General features: G+C 43.6%; 1 protein-coding gene across 1 annotated transcript; it reads left to right on the forward strand.

Annotated features, from left to right (window-relative positions):
* Window positions 1-1,928: 1,928 nt before the first annotated feature.
* Window positions 1,929-6,401, forward strand: LOC145389659 (uncharacterized). Its single transcript, XM_080264883.1, has 2 exons — window positions 1,929-1,949; window positions 5,445-6,401. Exons 1-2 carry the CDS (start codon window positions 1,947-1,949, stop codon window positions 6,399-6,401), a joined length of 960 nt encoding a protein of 319 aa, XP_080121009.1. The 5' UTR covers window positions 1,929-1,946.
* Window positions 6,402-12,432: the final 6,031 nt, after the last annotated feature.

Consider the following 12,432-nt stretch of genomic DNA (forward strand, 5'->3'; position numbering starts at 1 on the left):
AATGGTAGTGTAGGTGTCAATGGTAGTACCAGTGGACGGCAATGGTAGTGTAGGTGTCAATGGTAGTACCAGTGGACGGCAGTGGTAGTGTAGGTGTCAATGGTAGTACCAGTGGACGGCAATGGTAGTGTAGGTGTCAATGGTAGTACCAGTGGACGGCAATGGTAGTGTAGGTGTCAATGGTAGTAATGGTAGTACCAGTGGACGGCAATGGTAGTGTAGGTGTCAATGGTAGTAATGGTAGTACCAGTGGACGGCAATGGTAGTGTAGGTGTCAATGGTAGTCATGGTAGTACCAGTGGACCATCACGCCAGCCAATGGTAGTGAGGCTGGCGGCAGGATGTGATGCCGTGTTGCCAATGTAGCGAGTTTTGCGCTAGGTTTAACCAACAATAGCGGTACTTTATGACCGCTTAACTACAGGACATCAAGTAATGTTTTAGTGATTTCAATAAAGTTTTGGCCTTATTCCAAAAATGTTATCCATTTTTATCGCTAATTTCCAGAGTGTTATGCGTGAACAAAATTGTAGCTGTTTGTTAGCTTGTTCAGCGGCCTTAGGATATTTAGCCCTGGCCAGCGAGTGATGAGGTGTTAGTGTAACAGTGGCTGTGTTTATGAGAGGAAGTTTGATCTTCTTGGCTACGAACACCATCACGTGAGTTGTTTATTGCTGCAGAGAAGGAGTAATAGTATATGGTGGATCAGTTGGCGGTACACATGTGTGTGTGTGTGTGTGTGTGTGTGTGTGTGTGTGCGTGTGTGTGTGTGTGTGTGTGTGTGTGACAGAGGAGTGGGGCACGTAGAGGGTGATAAGTACTTGTCATGCCAAACCTCGCAGTCCCTCTTCCTTAGCGATTTAGTCATTTTTACACCTGAACAATTGACGGTTAAGAGAATGTTAGAAGTTATGTGTGTAGTGTGAAAGAAAGAGTGTAACTTAAGGGAGATAAGAAGACATGAATAGGGAGGAAGACGGGAAGGCCGTGGCCATTATATTCTACCTTCCTAACGCCTCTTCCTTAGCCATTTATTTATTTGACATATTACTGCTAAACATTCTCACATATTCGGGTTATAATATATATATGAGAGAAGGATGGGCAGTGTAAGGCAGAGGGAGACGTGCAGGGAAGGGCAAATGAGTCATGTGTTGGACGCTGATAAAGTGACTTGCCAAATGCAAAGCCTCAAAACGCTAGAAAGGCGATAAAGTAAATAAGTAATCTATATAAAATCGCATATAAAATGGTCAAACTTGGCGATATTCTCAGAATTGTGTACAGATGTGTGTAACAGAAGCAGACTTCTTGTCCAGATGGTCTAATGGAATTTAACGTTGAAAAATGTAAACTACTTAACGTAGGCAAGACCATTGGAGATACTAAATACAGCTTAGATAACAAAGAAATTAGCAAATCGGAATGCGTGAGAGATCTAGGAGTTATGGTTAGTAACGACTTTAAACCAAGGCAACAGTGTATTAATGCGAGAAATAAAGCAAATAGGGTCCTAGGATTTTTTTTTTTTCGAGAGGCGTGAACAATAGATCATCAAAAGTGATACAGCAACTTTATCTAGCATTAGTAAGGCCACACTTAGACTGTGCAGTACAATTTTGGTGTCCTTACCACAGAATGGATATAAAGTCCTAAGAAAATGTAGAGAGAAGAATGACAAACATGGTACATGATGATGGGAAGCTGTCATATGAAGACAGACTAAAAAGACTACATTTTCACTCACTAGAAAGGCGTAGAGTAAGAGGAGACTTAATTGAGGTCTTTAAGTGGATGAAGGGAATAAATAAGGGAGATATTAGCAAGGTACTTAATACAGGGATGGAACTTATAATGACTAACTTAAACTAATGGAAGAATTTACTCTTGTTATATTTTACCAGGTCACCAGTCACTACAGAGTCAACAGTGCCACTACTACAAATATGGTGAGTACACTGTTACCCTGCTGACAGTACATGGCTTGTGCTTTGTGTATTTGAGGCAATGAAAAGCACACACACACACACACACACACACACACTATGCTGTACTATACAAAGGAGGCTGTCACATTCAGGACTAGTGTACAAAGGTTCTTAATTCATATGTTGTTGGACATACAGTTTGTGGATAAAAAGATCACTATTCACTACTGTACTGTCTCTCACTAGTAATATTAGTGTTACTGTACATGTTACAGTACAATAGCATATTCTGTTATGGCATGTTCACCATACTGTTATCAGACCACCACTTGTACAGTCGCCCCAAGAAGTGATGACAGAGTTTCAGATTGCTTCAGACACTCTGTACTGCCATGCTTTCCCTGAAAACTTACTGAATTCAAGGTAAAAATTTCTGTACTTCATCACGTCATATCGAAAAGAAAAAAAAAACAGTATATCATACAAAGAATTATGAGAAATGCATAACATGAGGCAATGATATATTAGAAGCTAACCTGTAACATATGTTTTCCCGATTTGAATATGTAATGAATTGCTCGGCGCGTGGTGCACAGCATATCCCCGTGCTCGTGTGTATGTCCCAGGATTTCAAAAACTGATTATCTAGTTTCGAAGGCCAACCTAAGAAAATTCTAGTGACTGGAATACACTACTTGCTTTTCAAATGCAATGGTGATGACAAAGGAACAGTAAGGATGCCACAAAAATTATTCTTAGTAAGGATACCCTACCCAAAGCTGCAGCAAGATCTTTTCTGCCTCTTATTCCTTGCCTCCCCTAGCATATAATATATGTATAATAAATGTACTTATATACTACCCTATTGATACAAAATTAATATAGTCGTGGCGTGTGACTCTGAGGATATTATTATCATGCCGTGGCAACCTAACCTCAACAGTGCATCCAATTTCGTGTATAATATGAGACTCATGTGATTCGTGTATACAGTCATATGTTCGTGTATAACAATACTCGTGTATAATATATTCGTGCATAATAATATGATTTGTGTATCATATGATACGAAACTGGACGCACATTTGACTGGTAGGTTGCCAGAGTACGATAATGACAACCTCAGAGTCATGTGCTGCGACTATAGGTATGACAGATTATATCTTTTTCTCTGGCACTAGGCAGTAAAGAGGACTAGAACATGGGTTTACAAACTTGTGCAATGCAAAAGTGCATACTTGTTCCATCTTTTAAATCTGGAATACTTTTCGTTTTGCTGTGTCTTGTCTAATTGAAAATACTGAGTTGGAAGTGTGGAACTCACTGCTGTTTTTATTGCATTTTATTACTCTTGCCCGTTGTTCAGGCACCGAGGATAATACAGACTATGAAACAATTTGCATCCTCCATGGAGCTCAGACTCTCAGCAAATTGGCAAGGTTCTTTTATATTTCATTAAGTGATAGTTTTCAAGCTCATACTAAGTCTTCCACAGATTTTTCTTAGTGGAAAAGTGGCCAAATGCGATGTAATAGCTGCATGTCTGTCAGTAAAAGTTGTCTTCATTTGTGCTTGTTGATCGAGCCATTTAACATCGCCTACTAACTTACGCCGCATTCCCACTTTCTGTCGTCATCCATGGAGACAACAAAAACGGAAATAAATAACTTTTAACTATTCACCAGTAGTCTAACGGTAAATATCTCGTAAATAAAAATAACAGATCTTCATTGTTTATTGAAGGCCTTTTCTTTTCAGTCTTACGAGACCAGAAATAATTGCTTACTACCACAGTAGACTTAAACTCCGCAACTTATTCCTGACTGTCCTTGAGTGATAGTTCTGAAATTTCAGTTAGTTCCATTTAGGATTTCTTATTATCGTAACTAACAAACTGTTTCCTACAATTCTGAAATGCATAAGCACTTTGTCATTTACTTATTGTTATGCCAGGTACTCAGAGATCAACTTCTTTCTCTCTGAGTATGTGGGTCCAATATTGGGTTCTTTCTAAGACCCAGAGCATGCAACCAATGGAACAGGGCTTAAAACCACAAAGAATACAGTGACTTGACACAATACAATGTGATAGATTACCCACACTATATGAAGTATAAGCATCTGAGTCTGGGACTAGTGGCCCCCAGGTGTGGGAGGTGTCTCGTCAGGTGTGCACTCTCTGAAGGGTCGTGGTGCCACTATTTTACTCTTGATCGTCGGGTGAGGGCTGCTGGGTGGTGTAGAGGGAGGCCTTTCATTGGAGGGACCTCCGTCAGTGTGTCGGCCGTCGGGGCTGGGGCCGAACAGGTCGAGTAGGCGTGCTTCCTTGCACCTGCCCCTCATGGGGGACGGTTTGCTGGCTTGTCTAGGGAGGTCTCGGCCGGGAGTTCTGGGGGCGTCCCTCTGCGTCTGGTGTCTGCAGTCTCACCTTCATCGGGAGTCTGACTGGGGCTGCCTGCGGTCTCTCCTCCTTCAGGAGTCCGACATTGACTGGTGACTTAGGGGCGCTGGTTGTAATGAGTGTACCCCAGGACTCACTATAAGGCCACTCCAGACCTCTTCCAGCAGTGACTCTGCTGGGGAGCCTGCTCTGCCCCCTGTGGTGCGGGAAGAGTGAGAGGGACGTCCCTTTCGGCCTTTGGAGGAGTAAGGCTAGCAAGGGGCGTGACCCACTCGTCTCCTGGAGGAGTGAGGCTAGCAAGGGTCGTGACCCTCTATAGGTGCCGAAGGTTCAGCAGATGAGGCCCACATGGTGAGTGGGGCCTCCCTGACAGGCACAGTGGGCATCGCCTCGATTCTGCTAGGCACTGGGACTGCAGGTGAGAGACGTGCGGTGGGCATCTTCACGGTCCTGCTCAGGGCAGGGGCTGCAGGTGAGGGAAACACGGTGGGCGTCCTTTCCCCAACGAGCACAGTGGGCGTCGTCAGTCCTACAGAAGGCAGCAGGTGGAGGGAGCACGGTAGGAGTTCTTCCCCTGACAAGCACAGTGGGCGTCGTCGTATTCCTACTTATGGAGTCTGCTGGGACACAGATCCTGCCCCGATTCCGTTGAGTGCTGGTCCAGGTGGAGGGTAATGCAGCAGGGTGATGTACAGTACCTCTAGTTGATTCCGTTGAGGGGAAGAGGGGTGCGTGGTGGTTGGGGACGTATGTCCATCTTGTCCTGATCTCTTGTTCTCTTCTCATGCCTCTATATGGTCTCCCCTTGGTACTACCCGATACCTATCTTGTATTTCACATATTGTTTTCTATTACAGTTTTACATAATAGGTGTCATCTTGCAAAGATATAAGAGGAATATTATCCATTATCACTTACTGCAACCTTCTGGATACTCCACTGTCACTTCTTAGGCCGACTGTACAGTATGGACGTCATTTATATAAAGCTCATGTTATTGCTTTCTTTCTTAGCATCAGTGAGTTATGAATATTAAAACTGCCTTTTAGGTTGTAAGGTCAGCAATGTCCATCATGTGTTACATGTAAGCAATCAATGTTATTGTTGTTGCACAGGACAATCCTGAGGAGTGCAGTGTGTGCTGCATCACCTATGATGAGAGTGAGCGTCGGCCACGCACTCTGCCGTGTGGCCACACCTTTTGTTCGTCCTGCATCTTACAACTGACCACAGCCAACCAGCTGACCTGCCCTGACTGCCGTGCCAGCCATCCCGCCACCTCTCTGGATAATTTCCCAGTAAGCTATGCAATGGAGGCTTTTGTCAAAAAGTTTAAGAATGTACAGCTGGCACAGACAGCAGGAGCAGCTGGTGGAAAGCCAAGTGTAAAACCTGCAGCAGAAAAACAAATGTCAGTCAAAACAAGAGGTGGCACAACCCAGGAGAGGCCCAGTGGGATGAGCAAGAAGCTTTGGTCCCTGCTGGGGGAGCAAAAGAACAGCATGAGGAGCCAGGTTACAGGCTCCCAAAACACCCAGTCCCAGCTGGACCAGTACGTGACCTGGCTGACCGACCAGAATGAACAAAACCTCCAGCTGTTAAAAAAGGCGGAGGAATTCACACACAACATGGCCACATTTGTAAAGCTGATAGAGGAGGAGGTGGCCAGAGTGGTGGCCATGAAGCAAAAAGGAGAGGAAGGAGTGAAGCAGCTGGAGGCCAGACTGGAGTGTCTGCAGAATGCCAACACAGCACAGGAGGCTGACACAGCCATTGACCACGCTGACCAATGCAGTGTGGAGGTTGAAGACTGGAGGGAGAAGTGCCAAGAACAGTTCCCTGATGTTAACATTGTCACCACCAGCATGAAGGTAGGCAGCCACTCCCTTCTACTTGTACCACCAGGCTTCTGTAGTAACATGAGCACACTTACACTGACATATAAACTTGTGATGTGTGAAGTATACTATCGCCGACACTTATGGCTGGTACAGTCAACATTGTCAGTCTTCTCTTTCCTAAGTGTGAATCCCGTGCAGCTCGACTCAGTTCTTCGAATCGTTTACTGGTGAGAGGGCGGGAGATGTCTGGTGCAAGTGTAGGTAGTGGCGGTGTTTGGGGTGGGGTGGGTGGGGGTGGGTGGGGAACGTGACTGAGTAAATGTGGCATCAGTGTAATACAGATGTGGCACAAATGTATTTGTTAAAAACGTAGGTTTACGATGTGAATGAGCTAAAACAACCTCTTTTTAGTGGTAACGACACTGAGTTAGGGATTCCACATATATCTCGGAATGCTACCACAAGCTGTGTGTTGAGGTTAACACATACAGGAATTGTCATTTAGCGGCAGTGCTAGAAGTCTGATAAATGGTACCAGTTGGATGTGGTGGCATGTTACATAGGTCTGACAGGTTAATAATCGGGGAAACTAATTACAGTTTGAACGAACAAGCGGCAAAAGGTATTGCCGTAGCATCTGACTTTATAACAGATAACCCATAAAGAACAGCTACAGTGTATTGTGCATAATATGACCATACCCACAATAATACGAGTTTTTTCAAGTGTTTCAGATATGTTAAATTACACAATGCATAGGAAATACCGCAGATATCCATTCCTTGATGGTTCCATAAATTTCGAGTTAGATAATTATAATGTTAATGGGGTTATCATGTTACGAGCACACATCGTTAGATATCTGTTCCTTTAACTTATCTGTATTCATGTAATCTTCGCCATGCGAGTCTCTGTCACTGATTGTGGTAGTGACAGTTGGCAATTTGTAACACTACAAGCACAAAGTAAAGGCATACAGTAGTATGGGAACGACAACACAAATTTTGTCATTTATATTCATTCAGTATGAATGTCCAGCCATCCTTCGTTCTACAGTATAACCTCCTGGAGACTATGGGTCTTGTTGGAATCTTTCGTAGTCATAGGGCAAGTATAAACCAAACTGTTTAGACCTGGATAGAACCAACAGCTCCTCGTTCAAGCACTCCTTAGGCCTTGTGCCAACTGCCAGTATAAGTCTGCCTGCAGGGGTCAACCTCCAAACCATCCATCAGGCGATTGTCACCCTCAAACTTGGTGCCATTAAGTCTCGCCTCTCAGTGAGACCAGGTGTATACCGAGGTGTTGTCCAGACAGCAAGAAGCATTTCTACACCATTCACAGTTCAGGATTCACAATGAACAGACAGGAAAAGCAAGTACCCCTGCGAGGGCAGATCGCTGGTCTGCGGAAAGGAGGCTCGAGTATTTGGGCCATCGCCAGTCAGTTAGGCATATCCCCAACAACTGTAACAAAATGGATCAAGAGGTGGGAGGAGACAGATCTTACTAACCAGGGTAAAAAGCCTAACTATGGAAGATGTGGTCAGTAGTTACTTTTTCTTGCCAAACGTGTATGTCGAACGTGTCTGATGTGACTCTGTTTCATAATGTTTTTGCTTACATTATTATTTATACTGTCTAGTGTTATAAATTGTACATTAACCCGTAATACAGCGTCAACGATGTAAGACATACTTTTGAAAAATGCAAACCAGCATCAACGACGTTATACTAACCCTATTGTATAGGTAACAGGACACCAATTTAGTGTAACGGATCATCTCCCTTGCAATCCTCCCTCACACCACAGTCCACCAACATTCTCCTCTACCTCCCCGCCCACCCCAACCCTTCTACCTCCCCCTGTTCCCCAACTCCTCCCTCTAACACCGCTCCTATGAGCATGTAAAATAGTTGTTTGTACGTATTCTCTTTAAAATATTTCCTCAGCCAGGACACCGCGCTCCCGTGTAATGACACCTGTACAGGATGAGCGCATTATACAAGCAGCTGAGGAAACCCCCATAACGAACGCTGTGGCACTTCGGAACAGACTCCAACTGGATGTGTCTGTCAGTACAGTCTGGAGGCGGCTTCATAAGGCCGGAATACATCACCGGGTTCCTGCCAAAAAAGTTACTCACTGAAGCGCACCGTGCTGCCAGGCTTAACTTTGCACGTCGCTATGTGGACCAAGGCCTAAACTTCTGGTCCAGGTGGTGGTCTGATGAGAAAACCTTCCGATCTTGCCATCACGGAAATGTACACGTGTGGAGGAAGAACAACACCTGGTAATGTTTAATAACTGAACTGTTGCAGAAACAGTAATATTAAAGTATATGACCCTGATAATTCACACACACACACACACACACACACACACACACACACACACACACACAAGATAAGGGTCACTTTTTAATCTTATGTGGTATATAAGTTCGTTTAATCAGTAATTAATAACAAAGATAAATGAGAAAGACCACGGTTCACTTTCCAATGCTAATGTGGTACATAAGTTGGTTAAATCACTAATTACTAACAGTGATAAATGTAAAGGTCCTGGTGTTGGTGGGTGTTCTGAATTATTATAATAGTCTTCCTTTAGTAATTCTAGACTCCTAAACGTCTCCGCAACAACTTCCCACAATATAGAGTTGTTACCCACGGATCACCTTCCTTTGATTTCCAAAGAGACTGGAGTGAAAGCAGTGTAGGCTACAATTTCCAATTATAGATTATTTTGTATTAATTTCTAATACAAACACGGTATCTCTCTAATATTATGTAATGTTTGTTCTTGCCAGCGATGAGGGAAACAATGTTTATGAAGAGACAAGAAGTGGGCACGTGACATGCAATGTGTGGGGTTATATTTCCATCCATGGCGTAGGAGATGTAGTGAAGATGCAGGGACGATTCAGTGCGCAAAAATATAGTCAAATACTGCAGGATTTCTTTCTACCTTCCTACGAGAGAAAAATTTCCCCTTCTTTCCTGGACCAGTCATCTTGTCCAAGATGGTTGTCCTGTACACACAGCAGGAGCAGTTAGGAATGGTTTAGTAGTCCAGAAAACCTGCAACTCCTACACTGGGCGAGTAAGGGTTGTGACTGTAACCCAATGGAAAATATCTGGGGAACCCTGGTTAACACATGGCAACCAGGATCAGAGAAAACGGCAGACCAGCTGACGGCCCACATTATGACTCAGTGGAAAATATTCCAAGGGAAGCCACACCTCGTAAGGAATGAGGTGGCCAGCATGCCCGATAGGCTTCGGGAGGTTGTGGAGAAGCAAGGTGGCTGGACTCATTACTGAGGGATATGTTTGTGTAAAATAATATGCTAAGATGTATTAACAGTGATATTATATTCCCTTAGTTAATGTTGCATTATGTTCTCTTGCCTAACCAACTGTCAATATCACCGTGAGTAATACACTCGTGCCAATGACGTTAGCCCTTCAAGGTCTACTAAGAACTAGGGTATATTGTACTGGCAAACACCTTAGGGGTTACAAAGATAAGATACAGAAATCTAAAGTATGTGCCGTATCAGATAGTGCTGTTGGCTAAAGACAAATAATCATGTCTGATTATAAATGCCATAGCAATGGAAAGATTAACAATTATTCATGAACAAGCAAATATAGGATACTGCGGAATAAAAGTCAGTTCAGATCTCATGGTAAACATTATACTTATCTACGTCAAAAGTTAAGCAATCATCAAGGATTCAGTAATTGCAGCCTTTTTTTAAGCAATGTCGAACACACTTGAAAAAACTCATATTATTGTGGGTATGGTCATATTATGCACAATACACTGTAGCTGTTCTTTATGGGTTATCTGTTATAAAGTCAGATGCTACGGCAATACCTTTTGCCGCTTGTTCGTTCAAACTGTAATTAGTTTCCCCGATTATTAACCTGTCAGACCTATAAAACATGCCACCACTTCCAACTGTTACCATTTATCAGACTTCTAGCACTGCCGCTAAATGACAATTCCTGTATGTGTTAACCTCAACACAGCTTGTGGTAGCATTCTGAGATATATGTCTTGACCTCTTCACTCCTGCGTCAGCGGTGGAGGTTGGGTGGATGTAGCAGAGAGAGGAGGGTGAGGTCTGGTAGTTGTGAGTTATGAGTCGTGTCTCATTCTTCATTTGTTTGTTTTGTTTTTCTTTGTCGATGTTTTCTCGGTCCTTTTCTCTTGTGATTTACTCGTTGTGGGATGAAGACTGCCGCTACTTGTAGGTGCGTGTAGAAGATTATACAGACGACTTGTAGAGTTGTTACTTGTAGTTGATTGTAGATGGTTGTAGTTCGTTGGTTCGTCATAGAAATTTCAAGATTATTTGTATCAGTACTTTGTTAAACTACTTGCAAGGCGTCCTGTGACCTCTTCACCTCTACATCAGCGTGATGATCGGGGAGACGGAGGGGAGGGTGGGAGAGAATACTGTCAGGAGCGGGTTGGGGGTTGTTGGTTGTGAGAGGTATTTTTTGTTTTCAATCTTGATATTTTGTAGGAATTCACTGTTGATTCGTAGACGAGGTTCGTATACGTTTGCTGCTACCAAATGTCATAAAAAAGACTTTGTAGTTACTTGTAGTGAAGTTATATATATTAGACTTGTGGACGAGCAGTTGTTATACTTGAGTTGTTTGTACGTTGATAATCTTGGTTCCCATTTGTCATGCAATGACAAAGGAGAGATAAAGAATAGTATGGGACTATTTTTATTAGTCTTGGAAATATTAACAAGTCTCTCACACATGAGTGAAGTTAGGTCGAGTCCCGCGAGCTACCTCCTGTCTCGCTCTCTCTCTCTCTCTTTCTCTCTATGTTGCTAAGCCTTCCTCCCTACACCCTGCTGATTCTATGGCCTCTCTCCTTCTGACTCTCTTTCCTAAATTCTGGTGAAACAGGAGTCGTGTCACGTGTGTTCACTGCGGTTGGAAAGTTCTAGAAGCCTGTGTGTGAGTATGTGTGTATGGTCACGAGGCGCTGTCGTGTGCCTATAAAGCATTCCTTGAGTTAAGAGTGTGTAAGCATGTTTTAGCATTGCTCGATTCTCGCAGACACAGTACCTTCTCATCATCTGACTTCCTGCCTCTATCTGTCTCTCTATCTATTTATTTATCTATCTATCTATTATGATTTGTAATTATAATATGGAGTCCTAACATGTTAACCTCAACACACAGCTTGTGGTAGCATTCTGAGATACATGTGGAATCCCTAACTCAGTGTCATTACCACTAAAAAGAGGTTTTTTAGCTCATTCACATCGTAAACCTTAGTTTTTAACAAATATACTTGTGCCACATCTGTATTACACTGATGCCACATTTACTCAGTCACGTTCCCACCCACCCCCACCCACCCCACCCCCAACCCCGCCACCCCCTACACTTGCACCAGACATTTCCCGGCGACTCTCCCTCTCACTAGTAAAATTAACGATTCGGAGGAACTGAGTTGAGCTGCACTGGATTCACAACAAGGAAAAAAGAGGATTGACAAAGCTGGTTGTACCAGCCATAAGTGTCTGCGATAGTACATTAGCACATAGTTGGCAGAGCCTCCAGCACTAATGTTTGTATTAGTACGGACAGGTGTGTGAGGCCATCAGGACGGCCCTGGATGCACTGGCAGTGGAGACTGATGCCACACACACCCCCGCCCTTCCACCACACCCAGACCCGGCCTCCACCATCATGGACAAGATCAACACCATCACAAAGATGCCACAGCAAATAACAGTAAGTTACCCACATCTCCCCCACCAGTATTGCCTCAAAGTAATAATACATTGCCAATTTCCTTAAGAATATACAGATAGTGTCCCATGTAGAGGCGGTGGCTCAATCGGTAGACAGGTAGCCTGCAGTCCTACCAGACCCAGGTTCAAATCCCCCTGGAGGAGGGAACGGTTTAAGGATTTGAATTTCATAAAACAGACTTTACTGATTTACCAGAAGACCCCCCGACATGTCGTAAAAATACCCCAGCTAATACCAATACACCAGTCCTGCATGAGACAGCCCTAGCATGTATTCAGTATTGACGATGGATGTTGGCGCTGAAGTGGTGACATGTAGAGGTGTATGGCATGAAGGAGGACTACTGAGCCTTGGGAGCAGGCTGTGAAGCCTATGCCCAGAGTCGAACACATAAAAAAAAAAAAATATGGATGCTGTTTATATATACTGATGTATGGTACCGCCCACAGGTTGAGAACCTCCTGGAG

This window comes from Coenobita brevimanus, unplaced genomic scaffold (assembly GCF_032717465.1).
Source record: "Coenobita brevimanus isolate Jiangsu-jjx unplaced genomic scaffold, ASM3271746v2 jjx.HiC_scaffold_1802, whole genome shotgun sequence".
Lineage (NCBI taxonomy): Eukaryota > Metazoa > Arthropoda > Malacostraca > Decapoda > Coenobitidae > Coenobita > Coenobita brevimanus.